Below are 27,913 nucleotides of genomic sequence, written 5' to 3' on the forward strand. Positions count from 1 at the left end.
AACACTGCTATTGAGCCACAAGTCAATACATGAAACAACAGTATAGGCCGAGACCCAGTAAATGACCACAAAACCAATGTGATCTTATCGAAACAGAGAACAATGCAGAAAGTTGGCTATGATATACATTACAAGTCCCTGTAAGTGTACGACCACAGGCAAAACATGTGTTCACACACAGTGATTTTACCTGTATCATCTGATCTACCGTTGGTCAGCCTGAAGGAGTTGGAATGGCTGCCGGCCTGCTTGTACTTCTTAAACCTGTCAATCACACGCATGCATGAATAAATATATCCAGAATGACACACACGGCCATTGCCATGGTAACTTCTGTAACACTTGGTTAATCAATACTGTCCTCAATATGGTGTGACCGTATGAAAGGTGACGAGCAAGCCATTTCCTGCTCTGCGCTTCGAAAAACTTTAATGAATTGTGGGAGTAGTTTTGGGTGTACAAGACAGTTAGTGTTTTACGCGGGTCTCATGTCTCAGTATTGTATAGCTCTACACACTTTTCTTTTCAGTTGAAATATGCCAGCCTGAGACATCAGGCTGAAGCTGCTACTGTCGGGCAGAAAACCAGGGTTGTATTCATTAGGGCGCACCATAGCAAAACGTAGTATGTGTTTCTTCATGGACAAGTTCAGGTAGCCCCTCCCTGTGTCAGTCCGTTTTCTTCTGTTTGGTGGCTGATGAACACGACCCTGGGGCGAGTTCCTCTAAAGCTTCGTAGCTAATGTGGCACTATTTCTCACTCTGACGTAGAGTATAGACCCAGGCCCCTGGCAGAACAGCAAAGGGCTTAATTTTGCGAACTTCGCTCGCTTCAAGCTAAGAAGATTGACTGTCAAACGTAAGATTTTACAATTCTGACTCTCTCACTGCTGTGGGGCATGGTTGTCATTTTAGCCACAACGCTTTCAGGGAATCCACCCCATGGATGTGTTCAGTAGGGAGAACACTTTTGAAAAGGACAGGTTCTAGCTGACCTTAGCCAAGGTACTAGCTGAATTTAGCCAAGGTACTAGCTGAACTCATGCAATTTTCACTTTGTTGCAAATTGTTTTGCTACGGTGTGCCCTACTGAACAGGAGCCAGGAGAGTGTTGTGGGTTAGGGTTACTGGTGTGGGTTAGGGTGAGTGGTGTGAGTAAGGGTGAGTGGTGTGGGTTGGGGTGAGTGGTGTGGGTTGGGGTTAGGGTGAGTGGTGTGGGTTGAGGTGAGTGGTGTGGATTGGGGTTAAGGTTAGTGGTGTGGGTTGGGTTGGGGTTAAGGTTAGTGGTGTGGGTTGGGGTTAGTGGTGTGGGTTAGGGTTAGGAGTAGTGGTGTGGGTCGGGGTTAGTGGTGTGGGTCGGGGTTAGTGGTGTGGGTCAGGGTTAGTGGTGTGGGTCAGGGTTAGTGGTGTGGGTCGGGGTTAGTGGTGTGGGTCGGGGTTAGTGGTGTGGGTCAGGGTTAGTGGTGTGGGTCAGGGTTAGTGGTGTGGGTCAGGGTTAGTGGTGTGGATCGGGGTTAGTGGTGTGGGTCGGGTTAGTGGTGTGGGTCGGGGTTAGTGGTGTGGGTCGGGGTTAGTGGTGTGGGTCAGGGTTAGTGGTGTGGGTCAGGGTTAGTGGTGTGGGTCAGGGTTAGTGGTGTGGGTCAGGGTTAGTGGTGTGGGTCAGGGTTAGTTGTGTGGGTCAGGGTTAGTGGTGTGGATCGGGGTTAGTGGTGTGGATCGGGGTTAGTGGTGTGGGTGGTTTCTACCTGAGCGAGTATGACTGACCTCAGCATATAGAGGATGATGATGATGAAGATGATGACGAGCAGGGACGACAGAGCCACCATCACCGCGATGATGGGCGTGTCATCTGAGAGAGACAGGAGAGAGATAATTCACAACATATTTTAAAAGTGTATCTATCCATTTTACAATGACTACTTGTCTTTTGTCGGTCACATTACAAGACCCACCACACAAACACACCACAGGCTGGGAGCAGCACAGGGTCAGCGTCAGAGCAGCGCCCCTGGAGCACTCTGCCTTGCACAAGGGCACAATGGCAGTAGTTGGCGGTGGGGCACAAGAGATACCAGAAGCCCCCTGGTTGCCGGTTCACTAGCCTACATTTTCCCGCCAGCACTGGGATTCCAACAAAAGCAAGATGGTGGAAGTGCCTGACGTGTTAATATTTGATTTGCTCTCTAAGAAAAATTGCCGTGCTGAGTGTACACGTGGACACAGTCCTTCAGTGTGGATACATCACTATTTAATTGCAGGCAGAGTCAATCTTACACATGATAGGCTACAAGACAGGAGGCTGGTGTCAGGCACTGAAACTAAGTTTAACATATGTTCCCAGTACGCATCAGACATGGGTCCAAACTGTATTTGACTGATTTGGCATTTGATTGAGCCTGTCTGGAGTGCCAAATTGGGTTTGGGTTGGCACACTGCGCTAAGCAAGCTTGATCAAGTGCACAAATCAGCTTACATTTACATTTAAGTCAGTTAGTGAGTGCATACATTTTCATACTGGCCCCCCTGGCCCCCCGTGGGAAACGAACCTACAACCCTTTGAAGTATCAAATAAATATACCAAAAATGATTTGATGGATACATTTTTTTTGGGCCTTACTGCTATTAGCCCATACAAACGCATTGAATAAAAGATTCACTACAGATAGACAAGTCTTGTGAGGCCTGTGGGTGTCCTAGAGCAAAACATGTACCTGTTCGGGAGAGTCTCACCTTTACACAGAGGGGTCATATTAGTGTGAAGACCAAACTGTTCGGACACTACAGACAGAAGTTTGCAGATTGGCTGTACCGACTTCAGACAAGACCCAAGATGCTTGTGGGGGGTCGTAGAGCAAAACGTGAGAGTCTCATCTTTCCATAGAGGGTTCATAATAGTTTGTAGGCCAAACCATTTGGACACTACAGACGATTTTGTGAGAAGACCGATTTTCGGGGTGTCTCATGGTCTGACAAACACTGCTCTAGCTCTGTCACCTTTCACCGCAGATGCGGCAGTGTTACATCGGCGGATAAGGTGGATTGAAACGCATCCTATTTTTTATTATGCTAGTTAGATTTCCACGGGAGCGCGGACATCGACCTTAGGGGGTTAACCGTCAGTACAGAGATGTCATTAACCATCGTTACAGAGCAGCTTTTGCATCTGGATTACAGTCATCATGACCCAAACAATGACACGACTTTATAGAAGCAGAGGGGTTAACCAAATAGATAAGGATTGCCAATCATAGATTACAATATAAACACAGGCTATAGATATAGTCTGTCCCAATCCAAGCAACATAATAATAATAATAATAATAATAATAATAATAATAATAAGTATTATATACCATTTAGCATACTTTGGATAAAAGCAACAGCAAGTGATTGTGATCCCAGTGGGAATCGAACCCTAAACCCTGGCATTGCTAGCACTAAGCCACTCTTACCAACTGAGCCACACGGGGGCCACATTTGATTTCATGTTGTTCAGACTGACATCTTGGCTATTTCAGCTAATTGTTGTTCATTTTTCAGTGGAATTTTCAGTGTTCTCTGAGGGACAATGTACACATTGAATGGTGCTGCACCACGTTGTTAGGAAGGTAATTGAAACTGATGAGTAGAGAAGGGGGACTATTCGGACCATTCCATTTCAATGTCTCATACCGTGGGCATAGAGGATGGACAGAAACCACAGACAGAGGAGAGATAATGGAGGACTTGAATACTGTGTGTGTTCGACAGTTCAATTATTGGCACATCACTGCCAAGACTGCTTATGACTTATCTGTTATATTGTGCTAATGTCAGTACGGTTGTATGACCGTTTGGCATACCGTTGTAACTCCAGACATCAACACCTCACACACGCACACACAGTCTTACCGGTGTCTTCTTCTCCACCACCTGAGGAGGATAAAACAAGAGTCTCATTACTATCAAACCTAAAAAACCATACACCACAACCCCCCACAACACTTAACTTCTTGACTTTCACACACACTCCACCAGACACCAACATACAATAAACACACAGACACACACCTGGAACAGTAGCACTGCTAGTGGCTGACGTTGCTTCCACCGTCGGTTTTGTGTCTGTGTTGGTGGCATTGTCTGGTGACTGAGTCTCTTGAACAGAGGGTGTGGTCCCATTCTCCCCTCCCCCTCCCTGACTGACTGTGGTCGGAGCAGGGGGTGGCTGCAGGGTGGGGGTCACCCCCGTGGGGACTTGTGGGGCTTCAGTTGGGCCAGGGGGTGGTGGAGGGGGGGCGGGCATAGGTGTGGCACCACTGGGGCCTGCTGTCAATATGACCCCCTCCACGGTTGTGGTAGTTGTCATTGTCGTCACGGCAACCTTCGGGGCTGTGGTTGTTGGAGGGGGAGGAAGAGGGGTGGTGGTGGTTGTTGTTGTTGTCAAGGGAACATTGAGGAGGGTGGTGGCTGAAGGTTCCTTAGGTTTGGCAGTGGGGACTGGACCTCCTAGGGATGAAAGGTAAGGTGTGAGAGAGAGAGAGAGAGAGAGAGCGAGAGAGAGAGAGAGAGAGCGAGAGAGAGAGCGAGAGAGAGAGAGAGAGAGAGAGAGAGAGAGAGATTTGTTTTATTTCGGCTATTTCTGTTGAGTCATTTTGCCTCAACTGCAGCTTCAGGAGAGTTGCAGTGATACAAAGAAGTATTTTGAACAATAGCGTTGAATATGTCAAATGGTGTCAGTGGTGGGATCCGGCTGTTCAGGTGATGATGTCATGTGGGTCCTTCTTACCTGTGGGGGTGGGAGGTGGTCTCTGGGCCGAGACAGAGACCCCGAGGGCCACACTGAGCAGCAGGAGCAGGGGACACACACCCATACTGCCCTGGGAGAACCGGAACACATGCCTTATTACTGAGTGACAACCAACAAAATGACCCTTACACAGTGCAAACAGATGATTGGATTATTAATCCAGATGTGTTGTACTTGTAACTGGAGGCCTAGGCTAATCCTAATCCTGGGTGATCACTGTTACAGAATAATCCAACTAAATGTGGGTGCTTACATTTCTTGGGGGGGCCTAATCTTTTTTTTTGTACAAGTAAATATAAAACTTCTTAAATGCATTTACAATCATGATTTAAGTGGATCAAGGAGTTGATCTCTTACCTTAAGAAGCGAAGTTGGCATCAATCACTCATTCGCACAGTGTAGTCCTGGATCCAAACAGAAAGGAAGACACTGTTAGAATCTTAAAGAGACACTCAGAAATAGTTCACTTGTTAGTTTCACTACTTTTGTATTATTCGTTTGCATGTTGAGACAATTCTTACATCAAAATTATAATACTTCATAAAAATTGGAGGATGACTGTTCATTCAGGGATGGTCAAGGTAACATATTTTTCCCAGAAGGATTGACTGATCCCAAACTTGCTAGGTGGTGATTTATCCCCCAAATATCTGACCATCTCCTCAGTTTAAAACACAACAACTCTGAATGCGCTACATATTCTGCGGTTAGGTTATCAAACAATGCCTGCATAAACTCATCATTTATTTTACCTGCTTACTTAGCTGCAGCTTTTTCCCAATGTGACTTACAGTTAGTTTAACATATACAAGCTCACAGAAAGGGACCGCCGAGTGCTGAAGCACGTAAAAATCTTCTGTCCTTGGTTGCAACACTCACTACCGAGTTCTGAACTGCCTCTGGAAGCATTCGTCAGCACAATAACTGTTTGTCGGGAGCTTCATGAAATGGGTTTCCATGGGCGAGCAGCTGCACACAAGCCTAAGACTACCAGGCGCAATGCTAAGCGTTGGCTGGAGGGGTGTAAAGCTTGCCACCATTAGACTCTGGAGCAGTGGAAACACGTTCTCTGGAGTGTTGAATCACGCTTCACCATCTGGCAGTCCAACGGACGAATCTGGGTTTGGAGGATGCCAGGAGAACGCTACCTGCCCGAATGCATAGTGCCAACTGTAAAGTTTGGTGGAGGAAAAATAATGGTCTGGGGCTGTTTTTCATGGTTCGGGCTAGGCCCCTTAGTTCCAGTGAAGGGACATTTTAACGCTATATAATTTAGACGATTCTGTGCTTCCAACTTTGTGGCAACAGTTTGGTGAAGGCCCTTTCCTGTTTCAGCATGACAATGCCCCAGTGCACAAAGTGAGGTCCATACAGAAATGGTTTGTCGAGATAGGTGTGGAAAAACTTGACTGGCCTGCACAGAGCCCTGACCTCAATCCTGAATAGGAACGCCGACTGCGAGCCAGGCCTAATCACCCAACATCAGTGCCCGACCTCACTAATGCTCTTGTGGCTGAATAGAAGCAAGTTCCCGCAGCAATGTTCCAACATCTAGTAGAAATACTTTTCCAGAAGAGTGGATGCTGTTACAGCAGCAAAGGGGGGACCAACTCCATTTGAATGCCCATAATTTTGGAATGAGATGTTCGACGAGCAGCACATACTTTTGGCTATGTCGTGTATATATCGTGAATAGCCCCAAAACAAATAAATACATTTAAAAAAGATACGATTTTTAGGCCATATCGCCCAACCCTACTATGACCCATGTGGGAATCAAACCCACAAACCCATTGTTGCCAACACCATGCTCCAACCAACTGAGCCATCAGATGCACATAGAAGCCCTGTGTGCTAAATCCCCGTCACACTCTCTCTCTCGTTCTGGATGTGTCTCGTATCCAGGTGTTGCTCCGTAACATTAATAATAAATTACCATAGTGGGACACGGTGAAGGGAACTGAATCTGGGAAACAAGCATTTTATGTATGCATTTCAACTTGGGCTTGGCCCTATGTGCAAGACGGGACATAGTTACCCGAGTTCTGGGAATAAATCGAGAAGTTAGGGACTGCGAAGGACCCCCAAATCGGGATTGAGACAACTTTTTCAGATTTTGGACTTGGACACGGACTTGGCAAAATTGTCTTTATTGTGTAATAGCTTTCTGCATTGACTGCAGTGGGGCTCACCTCGAACAACAATGAAAAGGATTCATTTGAAATGTGTGTGTAGGGAAGGGCCTAGAGAGCAGGCAGGGTGGGCTGACTGTCTGATGTAATACCACCAGTCCACTGGGTGCGGTCTCACTGACTGAGCTGTGATAATCCCTGGCCTAATCCCGTGGTCCTGACCCAGGAATAATCCAGCCCGTCTGGCTCTCTTTATTGCAATCTAGCCACACACACACACGCACAGGGGTGCCTGCAGACAGACACAACGCCTGGTTATCAGGGATTTACTGCCAGAACCTCTGAATTGGGTGTAAAAAACAGCTACTGTGCCACTTGTATCTAGGGGGATAGGCTGTGATTCTTAGTTTAGACCAGTATTTCCCAGCCCTGGTCTTCAACCTGGAGACGGTTCAAGCATCAGTTGGACACTTCCAAATGGGGACCTGTTGGCCTACTCATCCACTATCAAATGTATGACATTAAATGCCACACCAGTAGAAATGAACTTTTTCGAGCTGAAAGACGATGGCCAGAGCTTACCGATGATGTTACACAACGATGCAAATCAATACATCATCATCAATAAGTCAAAGTATGATATATTTGGGCTTGAAGTGCCAAATCCGAATGTGTGACTTCGGATGTTTCCGTGAGTCTTACATGTCTTTTCCTAAGAGATGACGAGCACATTTAGTTCAGCCTACGTTTCATTTCAGGCCTGGGTTTTATTTAAAATGTTACCACCCACCAGCATGGCAATGTTAATTAATCAGAAACACCTGCTGCAAAGTCCTTCCTATTCGAGAGTCGTCTGAGAGCCAAACAGCTTTTCTCTGTAGCCTACATTTGGGATTCCACTAGATAAAAAACAGCCACAAAGTCATAATGGTCTATATTGTACAAATTCATGAAAACAAAAATGAGCTTTTTGGTCTTAATTTAAGGTAAGGGTTAGGCATAGGCTAGCGGTGTGGTTAAGGTTAGGGTTAAGGTAAGGGTTAGGCTTAGGCTAGTGGTGTGGTTAAGGTTAGGGTTAAGGTAAGGGTTAGGCTTAGGCTAGTGGTGTGGTTAAGGTTAAGGTGACAGTTAGGTTTAAAATCTAATTTTAAGAAGAGAAAATGTACAAATAGTTGCCCTTACAAAAAACGACTGCAGTTTTGAAAAACTGCAGTAACTGCAGTCGACTGTGGTATTTTGGATGCAGTAATTGCAGAATAACTGCAGTTATACTGCACTCTAATTGCAGTTACACTGCAAAATTACTGCAGGAAAAAAAAAAACAGTGTTATTTTGGACGCAGTATTGTCCTGCAGTTATACTGCACTCTGACTGCAATCTTTTTTAATAAGGGTGGGGTTTATGACTTTGTGGCACGCCTGGGCGGCAGGTAGCCTAGTGGTTAAGAGCGTTGGGCCAGTAACCAAAAGGTTGCTAGTTCGAATCCCTGAGCCGACTAAGTGAAAAATCTGCCGATGTGCCCTTAAATAAGGCACTTAGGCCTAACCCTAACTGCTCCTGTAAGTCGCTTTGGATAAAAGTGTCTGCTAAATGACAATAATGTAAATGTTTCATTTGTGCCGTTTTCCACCTCTAAACGAGGACAGGGAATCAGGATTCATCCCTGTGCTCTATTAGAATATAGAAGAGGCGTTTCTAAATTTAAAGGGTGGCCTTGTGCATTGCGAGTGTTTCACTTGATTTTGCGCTTAAAGCAGACTAATCACTGAAGACCTGAATCCAGGATAGAACTAAAAGGAAAACAACCGACAAAGAGGCCTACACACTTAATATAGTAGATTATGCATGTCATGAGCAAATTTCCTTCCTTCTTAAATGGTGTTTTGCTTCATTTTAAAGTTGCCACAGTAACTTAACGAGCAGAAACGAAGTATGGAACGCAGCAAAGTCTGACTGAAAAATGTCCAACCCTGCTTTTCTCCCTCCCAAGTAGGCCATCTCCCTAGCTGATTCAGACTCCAGGAAAGTTGTAAAACAGTGAGAGCCCAGCACATTGCTTCCTTCCCCTGCAGTCTGTCTGCTAGTCCCCTAAACCCCTTGCTCGTCCGAAACCAGCCTCTGAACCTTGAACCCTTCCTGTCCAATGCCCCAGCCTCCCCTCACCTGGCCCACAGAGCAAGCATCCTCATAACCAAATGATTCAGCTATGACACAACCACCCCCATTAACATTAGCAACATTACATTTGTGTTAGACAGCATCCTGTTTAAATTTGGCATGGTTGCATCTGTTGTCTTGTATGAATCAGCCTTTGCAACACTGGGAGCCTAAATTACCTTTTTGGGCATAATATGACTCACTGCTGTCACCATGTTATGGGGCGGGGTGTTTATGGTGGTGAGGTGAAGCCATCTAATGCTAACCGGAGCTAGTAGCCACAATGGATGCAGTCCGTGAGTGTAGTGTGCAAGCGTAGCCTACCAGTCTGATCTATAGGTCTGAGTGCATTAGTCTATGGGGACCCGGCTATATGTGTTTTGTCCACCTAAGCAGTCCCCAAACCCTTTCTCTGAGAGTGTGCGTGTGTGTGTGTGTCCACAGAGGGGTGTGGGTACTGTGAGAGGCATGTCCCAGTGACTTAAGTGGAGAGAGGAAATTATTAATTCAAGAGGCACTAGTCAAGTGTTTCTACTTCATAGGCCTACCTAGGCTACAGTCACTCAACACAACAACAAAGTCCTCTCTTTTATAGTCAAGTAAGAGACAAACACCCTTTGGAGTGATGGCTCTCTCTGCATCAGTGCTTATAGGCCTAGTTATAGCAGAGACCGTAGAGAAAGCTTACTGAACAATCTCTGGTTGTAGTAGCAGTAGAATGTGAGGGACTCGGAATCATGCACATCCATCCACATGAGAATATTCAGCCTCATCACTCTAAGCTTATAATAAATATAGCCTAGCACCCAAAACAATCCATGTTTGACAACACAAACATCTTCTAAACCTAGTATGCCATGATACCCTGTACTATACTGCAAACGTGCAATGCTCCTCTTGCTCAGTTTCTCCAGTTTCCTGTTGCGAAAGCTTTGTTGACAGCCATACCCGACCAAGACATTCTGCTACCCCAGAGAACAAAGACGTGGTCCACAGTGGCTTCCTCTCACTGCTTAATTTCGGATCGCAACCTTCTGATATCTAAGGCCTAGTTACACACAGGCAAATCCAATTGATTAAGGCCTTGTCTAGAACGTTCTAGCCAGCTCATGAGGAACTAAAAACATGTTATCAATGTTACTCCACCTGGGTTTACTTGGGCCAGAATGTGCATACATTTTCCAAAAGTGCCCCATTTCTCACTTCCTATGTTTTGATATCTTGCTGCATTATCCTCCATTTTCATCACAGCAACCCCCTGAGATGAGCAGTCTCATCAAACAACCTATTTCTAGGAAGCTAAACGATTCAGGCAGTGATATGTGGGGCGGCAGGTAGCTTAGTGGTTAAGAGCGTTGTGCCAGTAACCGAAAGGTCGCTGGTTCTAATCCCTGAGCCGACTATGTGAAAAATATGTCGATGTGCCCTTGAGCAAGGCACTTAACCCTAATTGCTCATGTAAGTCGCTCTGGATAAGAGCGTCTGCTAAATGACTAAAATGTAAATGTAATATGTTGTTCTTCTACTACAAGACTGACTAACAAGGTGTTCAACAGGGCTACTGTTTTGACTCCGACCCACATAAATTAGGGACGATACCAGTATTGCGATAATAGTTAGTATCGTGGCAAGGAAACATAACAAAAGAGGATTTAACTTCTTTAGGAAAACAGTCCTAATGTTGGAAACAAACATCATTATGTTATCATCGAGTCACATTTATTTATTTTCCAAGCACACAATATTTTACATACAGCAGGTTTTTAAAGGACCAAAGAGTTAAATCTGCTTTGTGTTTTCATTTTTGCCATGGAAAAAAAATTGTGATACTGGTATCATCCCTGCCCTAACATAAATGGAGACTAAGTATATATTAAAAGATGACTACATTGGAGGACATTCTTTATTACATTTACATTTTATTAACCTTCATGTCACTGCATTAATAGTCACACAGGGCTCTGCAGTGCGACCATTATACTCACAGGTGTTTAAGTGCGGAAGGGTATGGGCCAAAACATATTCATTTTCATGTGCCTCCTTATAAACAGCAACAGTGGTGCCTACAGTGGGGGGGAAAAAGTATTTAGTCAGCCACCAATTGTGCAAGTTCTCCCACTTAAAAAGATGAGAGAGGCCTGTAATTTTCATCATAGGTACACGTCAACTATGACAGACAAAATGAGAAAAAAAAATCCAGAAAATCACATTGTAGGATTTTTAATGAATTTATTTGCAAATTATGGTGGAAAATAAGTATTTGGTCAATAACAAAAGTTTCTCAATACTTTGTTATATACCCTTTGTTGGCAATGACACAGGTCAAACGTTTTCTGTAAGTCTTCACAAGGTTTTCACACACTGTTGCTGGTATTTTGGCCCATTCCTCCATGCAGATCTTCTCTAGAGCAGTGATGTTTTGGGGCTGTCGCTGGGCAACACGGACTTTCAACTCCCTCCAAAGATTTTCTATGGGGTTGAGATCTGGAGACTGGCTAGGCCACTCCAGGACCTTGAAATGCTTCTTACGAAGCCACTCCTTTGTTACCCGGGCGGTGTGTTTGGGATCATTGTCATGCTGAAAGACCCAGCCACGTTTCATCTTCAATGCCCTTGCTGATGGAAGGAGGTTTTCACTCAAAATCTCACGATACATGGCCCCATTCATTCTTTCCTTTACACGGATCAGTTGTCCTGGTCCCTTTGCAGAAAAACAGCCCCAAAGCATGATGTTTCCACCCCCATGCTTCACAGTAGGTATGGTGTTCTTTGGATGCAACTCAGCATTCTTTGTCCTCCAAACACGACGAGTTGAGTTTTTAACAAAAGTTATATTTTGGTTTCATCTGACCATATGACATTCTCCCAATCCTCTTCTGGATCATCCAAATGCACTCTAGCAAACTTCAGACGGGCCTGGACATGTACTGGCTTAAGCAGGGGGACACGTCTGGCACTGCAGGATTTGAGTCCCTGGCGGCGTAGTGTGTTACTGATGGTAGGCTTTGTTACTTTGGTCCCAGCTCTCTGCAGGTCATTCACTAGGTCCCCCCGTGTGGTTCTGGGATTTTTGCTCACCGTTCTTGTGATCATTTTGACCCCACGGGGTGAGATCTTGCGTGGAGCCCCAGATCGAGGGAGATTATCAGTGGTTTTGTATGTCTTCCATTTCCTAATAATTGCTCCCACAGTTGATTTCTTCAAACCAAGCTGCTTACCTATTGCAGATTCAGTCTTCCCAGCCTGGTGCAGGTCTACAATTTTGTTTCTGGTGTCCTTTGACAGCTCTTTGGTCTTGGCCATAGTGGAGTTTGGAGTGTGACTGTTTGAGGTTGTGGACAGGTAGGTGTCTTTTATACTGATAACAAGTTCAAACAGGTGCCATTAATACAGGTAACGAGTGGAGGACAGAGGAGCCTCTTAAAGAAGAAGTTACAGGTCTGTGAGAGCCAGAAATCTTGCTTGTTTGTAGGTGACCAAATACTTATTTTCCACCATAATTTGCAAATAAATTCATTAAAAATCCTACAATGTGATTTTCTGGAAAAAAAATTCTCAATTTGTCTGTCATAGTTGACGTGTACCTATGATGAAAATTACAGGCCTCGCGCATCTTTTTAAGTGGGAGAACCTGCACAATTGGTGGCTGACTAAATACTTTTTTCCCCCCACTGTACATATAGGTAGGGATACAGTGACTAGGCAACGGGATAGATAAACAGTAAGAGTAGCGTATGTGATGAGTCAAAAGAGTTAGTGCAAAAAGGGACAATGCAGATAGTTAAATAGTTAACCAATAGCTACCTGGATTAACTATTTAGCAGTCTTATAGCTTGGGGGTAGAAGATGTTCCGGGTCCTGTTGGTTACAGACCTGGTGCATCGGTACTGCTTGCCGTGCGGTAGCAGAGAGAAAAGTATATGACTTGGGTGTCTGGAGTCTGATAGTTTTTAGGGCCTTCCTCTGACACTGCCTGGTATAGAGGTCCTGGATAGCAGGGAGCGCATGCTCGGAGTATGCGTCCTGGTCATCCGTCTGGACCTGCAGCCTTGTGAATGTTAACCTGTTTAAAAGGTCTTACTCACATCGGCTACGGAGAGCGTAATCACAAAGTTGTCCAGAACAGCTGGTGCTCTCATGCATGGTTCAGTGTTGCTCGCCTCAAAGCGCGCATTGAAGGTATTTAGCTCATCTGGTAGGCTTGCGTCACTGGACAGCTCGTGGCTGGGTTTCCCTTTGTAATCTGTGATAGTTTGCAAGCCCTGCCACATCCGACGAGTGTCAGAGCCAGTGTAGTAGAACTCGATCTTGGTCCTGTATTGACGCTTTGCCTGTTTGAAGGTTTGTCGGAGGGCGTAGCAGGATTTCTTATAAGAGTCCGGATTAGTCTTCCACTCCTTGAAAGCGGCAGCTCTAGCCTTTAGCTCAGGGCGGATGTTGCCTGTAATCCATGGCTTCGGGTTGGGATATGGACATACTGTCACTGTGTGGCCGACGTTGTCGATGCACTTTATTTTATTTTTTATTTCACCTTATTAATGAAGCTTGTGACTGATGTGGTAAACTCCTTAGGGCTGAACCCATTTAGTCGACTGGTAGATTGTTTGATCAATAGATTGTTGGTCGACTGAGATTTCTTTAGTCGAGCAGTTGCATATATTGTTTCTTTCATGGTGAACAAGACACCCATCTGATTCGCGCCTGTTTTAGTGGACTAATCTATTGCGGAGGCCACGGGGAAGGCACAGTCCATCACTCTAAGTCATGTGATATGAAATTGTATATGGTTATATTATGTAAAGATAATGGTGCAACACTAATAAATCTAATATTATTTTATAACAAATGTGCTTTCTCCCGCGTTGTATACGGTCGCTCTCCGCAGTTATGAAACATAATCTTCAGTGCGCCGTAGAATTGGCACCTTTACCTACCCTTTACCAAAGTTAACCAGCATACTGATTCCGTGAGCACCAAGCCTCATGCAACGGCAAAATGTTGGATCAAGCAATTTCACAGATTCGGCTGTTTTTAATCATTGCTATAATGTAATAAAGGCTTTACAATTTATTTCCGTTAGAACAGACTGGTATTACTTATAATTTATTTAGTGTTCACACTGTTCCAAACAGGCAGAAAAATAATACTGTAGTCTAACAGCACCTGTTTGTCACACGTAATATGCACACAGCTCTCGCTCCTATACCCTCCTTTTTCTTGGTCTCCTTCTTATTGTTATTATTACAATTACTATTATGATCATCATTATAATAATAAGTATTGTCGTTATCATTAGTAGGCTTTGTATAGTAGCCTTGTATAACCACCATCGAGCTGTAAGCCTAAGAGCGCATTCTGTTGAGTCTTAATACCGTAACTTACGCCTATATTTCAATATATAGGCTACTGCATCATCAATCAATCATTCATTCCATCACACAGCATATGAGACATTCATGCTCTGAAATGTAATCAAGCATTTTAGTAAAAAAAAAAAAAAAGAAAATTATATATATATATATATATATATATATATATACACACACACACACACACACATATACACTACCGGTCAAAAGTTTTAGAACACCTACTCATTCAAGGGTTTTTCTTTATTTGTACTATTAAAAAATAATGTATGCACTAACTGTAAGTCGCTCTGGGTAAGAGCATCTGCAAAAAAAAAAGAAAAAAAAAAAAAAAGAAGAAAGGTAGTAACCTAAAAAGTATTAAACAAATCAAAATATATTTGATATAGATTCTTCAAATAGCCACCCTTTGCCTTGATGACAGCTTTGCACACTCTTGGCATTCTCTCAACCAGCTTCACCTGGAATGCTTTTCCAACAGTCTTGAAGGAGTTCCCACATATGCTGAGCACTTGTTAGCTGCTTTTCCTTCAACTCTGCGGTGCGACTTATCCCAAACCATCTCAATTTGTCCAGGTCATCTGATACAGCACTCCATCACTCTCCTTCTTGGTAAAATAGCCCTTACCCAGCCTGGAGGTGTGTTGGGTCATTGTTCTGTTGAAAAACAAATGATAGTCCGACTAAGCCCAAACCAGATGGGATGGCGTATCGCTGCAGAATGCTGGCTAAGTGTGCCTTGAATCCTAAATAAATCACAGACAGTGTCACCAGCAAAGCACCCCCACACCATAACACCTCCTCCTCCATGCTTTACAGGGGGAAATAAACATGCAGAGATAATCCGTTCACCCACACCTCGTCACACAAAGACACGGCGGTTGGAACCAAAAATATCAAATTTGGACTCCAGACCAAAGAACATATTTCCACCGGTCTAATGGGCATTGCTCGTGTTTCTTGTCCCAAGCGAGTCTCTTCTTCTTATTGGTGTCCTTTTGTAGTGGTTTCTTTGCAGCAATTCGACCATGAAGGCCTGATTCACGCAGTCTCCTCTGAACAGTTGATGTTGAGATGTGTCTGTTGCTTGAACTCTGTGAAGCATTTATTTTGGCTGCAATTTCTGAGGCTGGTAACTCTAATGAACTTATCCTCTGCAGCAGAGGTAACTCTGGGTCTTCCTTTCCTGTGGTGGTCCTCATGAGAGCCAGTTTCATCATAGCGCTTGATGGTTTTTGCGACTGCACCTGAAGAAACGTTCAAGTTCTTGAAATATTCCGGATTGACTGACCTTCATGTCTTAAAGTAATGATGGACTGCCGTTTCTCTTTGCTTATTTGAGCTGTTCTTGCCATAATATGGACTTGGTCTTTTACCAAATAGGGCTATCTTCTGTATACCACCCCTACCTTGTCACAACACAACTGATTAGTTCAAATGCATTAAGAAGAAAATAAATTCCACAATTAACTTTTAAGAAGGCACACCTGTTAATTGAAATGTATTCCAGGTGACTACCTCATGAAGCTGGTTGAGCGAATGCCAAGAGTGTACAAAGCTGTCATCAAGGCAAAGGGTGGCTATTTGAAGAATCTCAAATATAAAATATATTTTGATTTGTTTAACACTTTTTTGGTTACTACATGATTCCATATGTGTTATTTCATAGTTTTGATGTCTTCACTATTATACTACAATGTAGAAAACAGTAAAAATTAAGAAAATCCCTTGAATGAGTAGGTGTTCTAAAACGTTTGACCGGTAGCGTATAAATATTTTTTGTTAGAACAGACTCTGGTACACTTATTTATTTAGTGTTGTTTACACTGTTCCAAATGGTCAGAAAAAGTAATAATATTGTACTCTAACAGCAACCGTTTGGCACACATAATACTCATGCAACGCTTGCTCCTATACCCTCCTTTTTCTTGAGCTCCAGTAGTTTCCACAACTAAGTCAAATGTCTTCCACAGATCTGACTTCCCCTTTCCCTCCTGAGCAACCAGTAAACATTTTGTTGTTTCGAGGTTCACGTCCTCCACATCCATTTTGTAGTCACGTGTTACTGTGTTCGGAGTTTGTAGTAACCAATTTATTGATGTGATTATGATAGGCTATAGGTCAGGCCCTATTGGTCACATGCATGCAATGCTTACATGTTTCACGTAAAGACAGCAAGGGTTGAGGGAATAGGGAAAGTTTTTCCTAAACAAATCAGGGATTTCGGTAACAGAACTTTTCAGTCAGAAACAAGTAAGAAACTAAATGGCTGAAATGATGTTGCAGCTTCAGCAGGACAGCGCAACAACCACTTGCTGTGCTATGGTGCCTTTTCACTGCAGTAGGGAGGAGAGCGAGACAACATGCACCAGTCACACAGGCACTCGCTGTCAATTTTTTAACAGTGTGACCATCGGGTCTTTTCTTGAGTCATTTGTGTCTAAATTATTTAATCAAACATTGTGCTTAACACATCAGACAAGCTCAGTGCATATGTAGTTCATTTTATTCAAACACATAGGGTGTGTCTGTCTATATATCGAAAAATAAGGTTAAACATTTTGACCAATCGCTTAGTCGAAAGAACAGGACGACTCTCAGTTGACAAATATTTGATTTTTGTCGGGGACAGCCCTAAAACTCCTCAATGCCATCGGATGAATCACGGAACATATTTGACTCTGTGCTAGCGAAACAGTTATGTAGCTTAGCATCCGCTTCATCTGACCACTTCCATATTGAGCGCGTCACTGGTACTTCCTGTTTGAGATTTAGCTTGTAAGCAGGAGGATAGCGTTATGGTCAGATTTGTCAAATGGAGGGCGAGGGAGAGCTTTGTATGGGTCTCTGTGTGTGGAGTAAAGGTGATCTAGAGTTTTTTCGCTTCTAGCTGCACAGGTGACATGCTGGTAGAAATTAGGTTAACGGATTTCAGTTTTCCTGCATTAAAGTCACCGGCCACTAGGAGCGATGCCTCTGGATGAGCATTTTCTTGTTTGCTTATGGCCCTATACAGGTAATTGAGTGCGGCCTTAGTGCCAGCATTGGTTTGTGGTGGTAAATAGACAGCTACGAAAAATAATAGTGTGGTCTACAGCTTATCATGAGCTATTCTAACTCAGGCGAGCAGAACCTTGAGACATCCTTATTATTATTAAAAAACCAGCAAGATTCATATTTACCATGTCCTTGTTCAGCCACGACTCAGAGAAACACAAGATATTACAGTTCTTCAGAAAAGGTTGATAGGATAATCTCAAACAGCGCTCATCCAGTTTATTCTCCAGTGATTGCACGTTTGCCAATAGAACGGAGGGTAGAAGCGTGAGAGATTTAGGCTACTTAAAGCTGCAATATGTAACTTTTTGGGCGACCCAACACAATTCTATAGAAATTTGAGTTAAAGATCGGTCATTCTCATTGAAAGCAAGTCTAAGAAGCAGTAGATCTGTTGTATGTGCGCAATTTCTATGCTTTCCGTTTTAAAGTTTTGTTTTTGTCTCTTTTACTTTTGTTTTTGTAAAGCAGCTTCAAACAGCTGAAAATACAATATTTTTGGTTATGGAAAATATATTTCACAGCGGTTTAGATGGTACAATTAATCTCTTGTTTAATCACATAAACTGAAATTAGGCGAACTACTAGAATTTTAGCAACCAGGAAATGGCAGAGCGATTTCTACATAGTGCATCTTTAAAGGGCATTTTACCATTTGTTTCATATTTCTTGTCCATCCACCCACAAAATATCATCATGAAAATAAAACAGCTAAACCACAATACATTTTAGCTGTACGATAGATCCTCCCACTTGTTCCCATCTGCTTTGGGTTTAGTCTATGCTCATAATAAGTAGGCCCACATTGATCGCCGATTGCCAATCCTCTTCTTCCTGTCTTGTTTGCACTTTATAACATCAATCTGAGCAGAGCACTAGACTCAGTGGATTTCAACTAATTCTCTAACGTCCTGTTACATTCTCTGCAGTTGATACAGATACTGAATTACAATTACATTTGACTGAGTCACCCTCTACAGCTCAAACAAACCAGCTCATAAGGGTACATGCGTGCCAAATGCCATCAACTCTAGTTCATCAAGGGTGAGTAGCTCAGATTGTCAGAACGGCTTGCCAGCAGCCTCGCTGATAAGAAGCCCAACGGCCTTGATGAAATGACACCAGCAAGGCAAGCAAATATGAGAGGAGGATGTCTGGGTATTCTCCCATTCCACAGACAGCGCAAACTTCTCCTTGCTCACTCACTCGAGGGTGCACTGCTTCACGAGTCGTCGCGGGGAGAGATAATGACAGTCTGTCTGTCCCCATTCATGGCATATTAATACTTTGCCTGTGTCCTGAGGGGGTCCACTGTGACAGGAATACTCTGAATGCCCCTCTTCATGGTGGCTCAAGTAGGCCATGCCAAGGGCTCAGAGGAGAACTCTCCCTCACCCCCAACACAGACCACAGATTATTTATCCTCAACGGCACATGCATCACCCACAATCCTCTGGCTTTCCCTTTGTAGGGCTAGTACTACTCCTAGTATGCTCTGTGACTGTGTTCACTCAACTCATTCATATGAGACAGTAAATTGCCCAAATGGAGGGAAGGATGCAGGATTAGCGCCAAGGCAAAATGTGCAGAGCAACCTCAGTGTCCGTCAGCCGAAGCTTGCTTGAGCTCGATCGTGTCCGGCTTGAAGGACCAAGCGCAAACTCGTCCCAGTGAGTGAGTGAACATGTTGACTCAGTCAGGCTGTGCAAGGCAGGCTGCTCCTGCTTTGTTGTGAGGTTTCTCACAGAGCTCACCAGGGACCTCTACAGTCTGCCCACATCACACAGAGGAGAGGATGTGGCGGCACTAAGCAGCGGCCTTCCTCCAAAGCCACTGTGACCCGTGAGCGTGGTGTAGGGCCAAGAGGAGGGCTGAAGGCCACAAAACCCACACTCAATCCCTCTACCAGCCCAATGTAGAGGCGGCGGGCTGCCATGTATTGCCCTGCACACAAAACTATATCACAAGGTTCAGTAGAGTAGAGTGAACTTGGCTGCGGTTATGTTTGGCTTTGAAACAAGATCCCAACAACCATGTTTTCCACTAAGTTTAAACCTGTTGTTGAAATGTCTTCAAATTGATTGATCACAGTGATGTCAAACAATGTAACGGTGAGTTTTAAAAGCATGATACTCCCACCCAGCCTAAATAATTAGACCACCATTGATTAAAAAAAATCTCCCATCACCAGTTATCCTCATCATTCAGATTTTCAAATTCAGTCATGAAGTGTTTAATGTGATTTTCAATTTAATTTGCATTGATGATTGATTAGAGGAACAATAGAGCACAGAATCCCAGGCCATTAGCGACCTGAGGGCCGTTAGCAAGTTGGGTACTACCAACGCATCAGCACCATTCATGTACAGAGCGCAGAATAGGAGGAGATTACCATGACTCAGCGGTCACATGGAATTTGACTATCAGTAATATGGTCACCGCAACAGCCCTAGTTAGTATTGCTTACATGGCAATTCATGTGCTGAATTAGTTGGGATTAAAAATGGTGGCCTGAGAGTTGTAAATTGCAATGGGTAGTCTCATTACTGCTTGAAGGAAGTCATACAATTTTGCTGGCATTAGCCTACTTCCATTTCCCTCTCTCTCGCCACTGACCACAGAACAGGAATACCAGGCAGGCGGGCATTAAAATATAGGTGCACATCAGCTTGATTCAGCTTGTTTGGCACACCAGGTAAGCAGTTTTCCCTTTTTGAAAAATGTCACCCGCCTACCCAGTGCGCCAAATCAGGCATACATTACATTTTCAAAGGACTAGCCCCACCCGTAAACTCCAGGCCTATGTGACTGGGCACACTGACCAACCTCTGCTGAGACCATTCCACTCCCGTAGCTATGCAAGATAAATCACATTGTATTTTTCACATGCGCCGAATACAACAAGTGTAGACCTTACAGTGAAATGCTTACTTACAAGCCCTTAACCAACAATGCAGTTTTAAGAAAAATAAGTGTTAAGTGAAAATTGTAGAACTCAAAAAAATTGTTTTATTAAAGAGCAGCAGTAAAATAACAGTAGCGAGGCTATATATATATAGGTGGTACCGGTACAGAGTCAATGTGCGGGGGCACAGGTTAGTCGAGGTAATTGAGGTAATATGTACACTACCGTTCAAAAGTTTGGGGTCACTTAGAAATGTCCTTGTTTTCGAAAGAAAAGCAATTTTTCTGTCCATTAAAATACCAAATTGATCAGAAATACAGTGTAGACATTGTTAATGTTGTAAATGGCTATTGTAGCTAGAAACGGCTGATTTTTAATGGAATATCTACATAGGCGTACAGAGGCCCATTCTCAGCAATCATCAGCCCTGTGTTCCAATGGAACGTTGTGTTTGCTAATCCAAGTTTAACATTTTAAAAGGCTAATTGACCATTATAAAACCCTTTTGCAATTATGTTAGCACAGCTGAAAACTGTTGTGCTGATTAAAGAAGCAATAAAACTGGCCTTCTTGAGACTAGTTGAGTATCTGAAGCATCAGCAATTGTGGGTTCGATTACAGAATCAAAATGGCCAGAAACAAATAATTTTCTTCTGAGACTTGTCAGTCTATTCTTGTTCTGAGAAATGAAGGCTATTCCATGCAAGAAATTGAAGATCTCGTACAACGCTGTGTACTACTCCCTTCACAGAACAGCGCAAACTGTCTCTAACCAGAATAGAAAGAGAAGTGGGAGGCCCCGGTGCACAACTGAGCAAGAGGACAAATACATTAGAGTGTCTTGTTTGAGAAACAGGCGCCTCACAGGTCCTCAACTGGTAGCTTCATTAAATAGTACCCGCAAAACACCAGTCTCTACGTCAACAGTGAAGAGGCGACTCCGGGATGCTGACCTTCTAGGCAGAGTTGCAAAGAAAAAGCCACATCTCAGACTGGCCAATAAAAATAAAATATTAAGATGGGTGGTCCCGGGGATCGAACCCACTACCCTGGCGTTACAAGCGCCATGCTCTACCAGCTGAGCTACAGAGCTCAGAGCTACAGAGCTCAATGAGCTGCTACGGGCAATTCCACGGTAGATGAATTCCGCTGAGACCAGGGACGTGACAAATGGCCATATTTTTTAGCGGTTTTCTGTTAAAACGATAAGAAAAATTAATACAATTCACGTGAATTCACAATGCAGCTGCGCTGCTGCAAGCAACGGTTTGGGTATCACGGTGCATCCCTTTCAGATGGTTAAGCATTCCACATTACATTTTAGTCATTTAGCAGACGCTCTTATCCAGAGCGATTTACAGTTAGTGAGTGCATACATTTTTCACACATGTACCATTACTGTACTTCAATTCCACCTCGCAAAGTTTGCATTTCCTTCTCACTAGGCTTGGCCGGTATACCGTATACCGGGGTAATTTAGTATATGGATATTGCCCAACACTACTTCTCACTCTATGCACAATTACTACTTTTAACAATTTACACTGGACATTTTACAAAAACACATTTACCAGAAGAACTATGCAGATGTAAAGTAGGTAATAGATGAAGCAGATTGCGTTCATTTCGCCCGTTAGATAATTTTTCATTATGAAGCTTTTTCCATTATGAAGCTTACCGGTACTAATTTCCCAAAACAGTGGTTTGAGCCAGTAACGTGTGTTTGTTTACAAAGAAGCCAAATGGGAGCTTTGTGAGGTGAGTCATCTCTGCAGAGTAACTTAAGTGAGGTGATCAAGTTACACTTGTATAAACTTCACTACTGTTTGCCAGCTATATATCTTATAACTATTAAGCTAACTACCTAAGATGTGCCAAATAAATTATTTCCAGCTAGGTTTTGCTAACTTCTGCATGCAAGATCAAGCTTCTTGGTAACAGCAGCAGAGACAATCCCCTCCTGGATTAAGATAATATTTGTTTTGTGCATGCTGCAAACTGTGTTTTGAGATACTTGGCATAACTTTATGAGCTGGGTTGTCTGTCCTAGTAGTAAATGTCTGCATGCGCTTGTTAGCATTTACCTATATCCGCTATGAGAATTCCTTAGTACTTGTTAGCATTTTGTTAGCATTCTGGTAAGTGATGTTTCTGAGTATTTCTTTACGCTTGAAAAAATAAATGTGCCCCTTGTGTGCACTACCAGTAATACCGTATATCCCGGGATGGCACAGGCATGGTATTAAGGTATGGAAATCTGGATATCGCCCAACCCTACTTCTCACTCTATGCACAATTACTACTTTTAACAATTTACACTGAACATTTTACAAACACACATTTACTGGAAGAACTATGCAGATGGTAATAGAATTTCGGTAAAATCTCATCTGATTAAGATTCAAAGATGTCTGCAGAAAGAATGGGGTTTCAACCATGAGTTTGAAAAAATATTTTTGGTTATTGAACTACATTAAGTGAATTGGATTTACACTCTAACAGAATTGCGGTAATTGAATTTCATCATGGGTCCCTGGTCTGTACTACACAGAAATGCATCATTATGGATATGAATGTCATTCTCATCATGGTTATGTATCCTAAATAGGTATACAAAAAGGTAGAAATATGCAATATCCTCCTTTGCATAATTGGGTATTACTTTACACACTGGCTATTATTATTATTATTTTATTTTTTTCGTGATATCCAATTACGTTCTTGTCTCATCACTGCAACTCCCCAACAGGCTCGGGAGAGGCGAAGGTCGAGTCATGCGTCCTCCAAAACATGACCCGCCAAAACGCACTTCTTAACACCCGCCCGCTTAACCAGGAAGCCAGCTGCACCAATGTGTCGGAGGAAACACTGTTCAACTGATGACTGAAGTCAGCCTGCTGGCGCCCGGCCCGCAACAAGGAGTCGCTAGAGCACGATGAGCCAAGTAAAGCCCCCCCGGCCAAACCCTACCCTAACCCGGACGACGCTGGGCCAATTGTGAGCCGCCCTATGGGACTCCCGGTCACGGCCGGTTGTGACACAGCCTGGGATCGAACCCGGGTCTGTAGTGACACCTCAAGCACTGCGATGCAGTGCCTTAGACCGCTGCGTCACTCGGGAGGCTATTATTTTAATGAGCTCCGCCCCCAAACAATACCATATTTGGTTGGTCCGGACCAGACCAAATCTGAAACAATCATCGACGTCTATGTTTCACAAGTTTGGACATAAAGTACAGCACAGTAGAGCTCAGTGGAGGACAGTAGAGTACAGCACAGCACAGAACAGTAGAGTATAGTTCAATACAGTAGAGTACATTATAGTGTACTCAACTAGTGAGCTCTACTGTGTACTGTACTGAACTCTACTCCATTGTACAGTACTATACTCTACTTTAAATTTACTGTACTCTACTGTGCTGTCCAAACTTGTGAAACAAAGAAGTCTATGATTGGTTAAGATTTGGTCTGGTCCTGGACAAATCTTAACCAATCATGGACGTCTATGTTTGGGCCAAATGAAGGCCGGTCAAGATGTCTGTGGGCGTTGAAATTAAGGCTGGTCCGGATCGGACAAAAAATGACGTCTGTGAACGTTGAAATCTAGGCCAGGGCGGACTGACCAAATGTAAACTTATTTTCAACGTCCACGGTTGTCCAGTGTCAGTTGGTGCTTAGTGCGTGAGGATGCTGGTTACAGTAAATGGAAAGAGGTGGCTCATTGGTAGGTGTCTGTAAGAGCTGGGAGAGATGACATTAATTGGAGAGAGCGAGAGAGACAGGGAGGGAGGGGTTGTCTAGACGTTTTACACTCTTTCTTCAACCACCAGATGATAGAAAGAGAAAGAAAACAGTTATCAGCTGATCATAGCAGTATGCCAGTGGAAGGGAGGACAGTAGCAGGTGACCCAACTGTGGTTTGTGACTACTATGATTTCTCATTGTAGCCAATTCAATTGCAGAAATTCAGTTACCAATTTTGGGGAAATTATTTGACTGAGTTGGTAACAGAATTTCGGCTTTTAATCAGTAAATAATTAATAAACAAAATGTATATCAGTAAAAACTAACTAATTTATAAGTCTACCTTTACTTGTTACTTCTGTATACTTTTATTATCCTCCCTCCTCATGAGGGAGATACATTTGAAAATATCTTAAATATAAAGTATGTGGGTTTTTGGTGACGGAATTTCAAGGCTCAAGGCAATGTTTTCTTAAACTTACAGAAGGCAGAAAACATTACGCCAAACTAAATATAAATGTTGGTATTAGTTGGCAGGGGTCTTTACTTTCAACATTGTGTTTTGATGTATTTCTAAAACCTTTTAAGACTTTTTCTGCTAGATGTTTTCTAAGACCCCTTTTCCATCTGTTGACAATAAATCAAAGCCTTTGCTTATTCCTCATTTTTAGGATGGAAAATGGTTGAATAATATATACACTGAGTATACCATACATTAGCAACACTTTCCTAATATTGAGTTGCCCCCCACCCCCCCCAAGTGACATCAATAAGGGATCATAGCGTTCACCTGGATTCACCTGGTCAGTCTATGTAATGGAAAGAGCTGGTGTTCCTAATGTTTTAAATACGAAGGCCTTAATTTCTACAAAATATTGACTCTTAGCTTTCATTTGAAAACCAATTCGACATGATCCTATGAATTTCACATTGGTGCTCATGGGTGCTTTTACATGGAAATGACGCTACTCCCGTGTCTAGACTCTGGGGCACTAGAAACGGTCCTAGGACTGTAAAGACAACACCCCTCCCTAGTTGTTAGATAAAGATTTACTGAAGCATCTGATGTTATTTGCGTCACTAGCTAGGCCTATGCCAGTGTACCGTGTTATCCTACACATATTGAGGGGAAAGTGGGAGGCAACAGACAGATTCCATCTTGTTTCTCCAAGTAGGCAATTGTTTTCATCTTTCCACCACTTTCAATCACTATAGTACTGAAATATAGGCTACAACTGCACTGACAAAAAAACGTAAAACAATAATAGCCTACATTTACAGTATACAACAACTTTTTTAAACAACATCTCTGAACATGTTTGCTGCAGCCTGCAGCAATGCAGTAACACTGAGAAATTATATTCCATGTGTTCCATTGGTGGAAACAGATTATCCGTCTGTCTGCCTCCCACCCCGCTCCAACCTAAAGGGCTTTTTTCTTACTGTATTGTGTCAGGACAGAGAAATTACAAAATTTCCCAGCATACTATATCCGGTATTTAAAAACACCCACCAAACAAAACATCATACAGGCTGTCCCGTACAGAGTAGCCTAGCCGACATATTCCGTTTTCTGGTGGAAATACTAGGCTAAATTAACAAAGTTATGAGAGCCACCTCTGATACATTCAGATAAGACATGGTAGAACCAAATTGCTTTCCCTAAATATTGACATGAATCTCCCAACTGTTGCAAGGAGGCTAGATGAGGCCCAGTTGCTCTTACACCTAGACACCGCTTTTGGAGGAGCAGTGATGAGCCCAGACATGACAACCTGATGTCAGGGCAGGCCTGTAGGTACGCTAGGGAAGTCCAGGTATGACGAGTCAATGTCAGAGCGAAGTAAGCAGCTTCTGCTTTGCACTTGAATAGTCAAAACATGACAAGCCGAACTTGGTGAAGAGGCGAGACCGACGCAACCACTCACTAGGGATGGGCATGAGTAATTGAGTACTCGAACGGACGTCAAAACTCTTATTTTTTTACAGTAAAACTATTTGGTCTAAATTGTCTTGAAGACAACGTTAATTTGCTTTGACTCTAGTGTTCCATTTGTACATGTGCATTTGTGGGTCACAACAAAAAAGAAACCAAGCCAAGAATCAAACAGTTCTTCTCCCTAAATTCCCTTTCCCCTACGTGTTGCACTCACTCAAATTGTGTTCCGACCGCTCCCTCTACACACGCTTGCTGAGTGTGCTAATAAGCTTCCGTTAAGGTCTACAGAAATAAACGCCTATAAAAACGTATCTACAGTGCCTTCAGAAAGCATTCACACCCTTGACGTTTCCACATTTTGTTGTGTTACAGCCTGAATTTAAAATGGATTCGATTTAGATTTTGTGTCACTGGCCTACACACAATACCCCATAATGTCAAAGTGGAATGATTTTTTAATTTTTTTAAACAAATTAATTAAAAGCTGAAATGTCTTGAGTCCATAAGTATTCAACCCCTTTATTATAGCAAGCCTTATAAATTCAGTAGTAAACATTTGCTTAACAAGTCACATAATAAGTTGCATGGACTCACCGTGTGCAATAAGTGTTTAACATGATTTTTGAATGACTACCTCATCTCTGTACCCCACAAATACAATTATCTGTAAGGTCACTCAGCCGAGCAGTGAATTTCAAACATAGATTCAACCACAAAGATTTTCCAATGCCTCAAAGAAAGGCATCTATTGGTAGATGGGCAAAAAAATATATACAGTCCTCCTTCCTAATTCAGTTGACGGAGAGGAAGGAAACCTCTCAGGGATTTCACCATGATGCCAATGGTGGCTTTGATAGGAGAAAACTGAGGATGGATAAACAACATTGTAGTTACTCCACAATACTAACCTTAATGACAGAGTGAAAACAAGGAAGCCTGTACATCATTAAAATATTCCAAAACATGCATCCTGTTTTCAATAAAGCACTAAAGTAAAACTGCAAAACATGTGGCAAAGAAATTAACTTTATGTCCTGAATACAAAGCGTTATGTTTGGGGCAAATCCAACACAACACATCACTTAGTACCACTCTTCATATTTTCAAGAATGGTGGTGGCTGCATGTTATGGGTATGCTTGTCATCGGCAAGGACTAGGGAGTTTTTTGTGTGGATAAAAATAAACGGAATAGAGCTAAGCACAGGCTAAATCCTAGAGGAAAACCTGTTTCAGTCTGCTTTCACCTTTCAGCAGGACAATAACCTTAAACACAAAGCCAAATATACACTGGAGTTGATTACCAAGACAACATTGATTGTTCCTGAGTGGCCTAGTTACAGTTTTGACTTAACTCTTGAAAATATATGGCAAGACTTGAAAATGGCTGTCTAGCAATGAGCAACAACCAACTTGACAGAGCTTGAAGAACTTTTAAAAGAATAATGTGCAAATATTGTACAATCAAGGTGTGCAAAGCTCTTAGAGATTTACCCAGAAAGACTCACATCTGTAATCGCTGCCAAAGGTGATTTTAACATGTATTGACTCAGGGGTGTGAATACTTATGTAAATTAGATAGTTCTGCATTTCATTTTCAATACATTTGCAAACAAATGTGGAATAAGTCAAGGGGTATGAATACTTTCTGAAGGCACTGTAATTGATGGGGTACATAGCGACAATCCTTGCCAAATGACAACAGTTTTATCACAAATTCAAAATGGACTGGTTGACTGAAGTAGGGAAATATGTATTCCAATAAAGAGCTGCAGTTTTGGAATAATTGCGTCTGTCTATTTTCCGCTTAGGATACTTTACGGTT

At 42.9% G+C, this 27,913-nt stretch overlaps 1 protein-coding gene across 5 annotated transcripts in view; it reads right to left on the reverse strand.

Moving 5' to 3' along the window:
- Nucleotides 1-27,913, reverse strand: part of LOC311133213 (receptor-type tyrosine-protein phosphatase alpha-like) — a 49,053-nt gene that overhangs the window by 16,780 nt on the left and 4,360 nt on the right. For all 5 annotated transcript variants that reach the window (XM_084166699.1, XM_084166698.1, XM_084166697.1 and 2 more), the window contains exons 2-7: nt 5,146-5,192; nt 4,768-4,858; nt 4,050-4,487; nt 3,891-3,911; nt 1,764-1,848; nt 191-264 (exon numbers count right to left, since the gene is read on the reverse strand). In XM_084166699.1, the coding sequence (XP_084022825.1) occupies nt 191-264; nt 1,764-1,848; nt 3,891-3,911; nt 4,050-4,487; nt 4,768-4,858; nt 5,146-5,166 (730 nt within the window). In that variant the 5' untranslated portion in view covers nt 5,167-5,192. The remainder of the gene's footprint in view (nt 1-190; nt 265-1,763; nt 1,849-3,890; nt 3,912-4,049; nt 4,488-4,767; nt 4,859-5,145; nt 5,193-27,913) is intronic.

The sequence above is a fragment of the Coregonus lavaretus genome (genome assembly GCF_964263955.1).
Source record: "Coregonus lavaretus genome assembly, chromosome: 8".
NCBI classification, from domain to species: Eukaryota; Metazoa; Chordata; class Actinopteri; order Salmoniformes; family Salmonidae; genus Coregonus; species Coregonus lavaretus.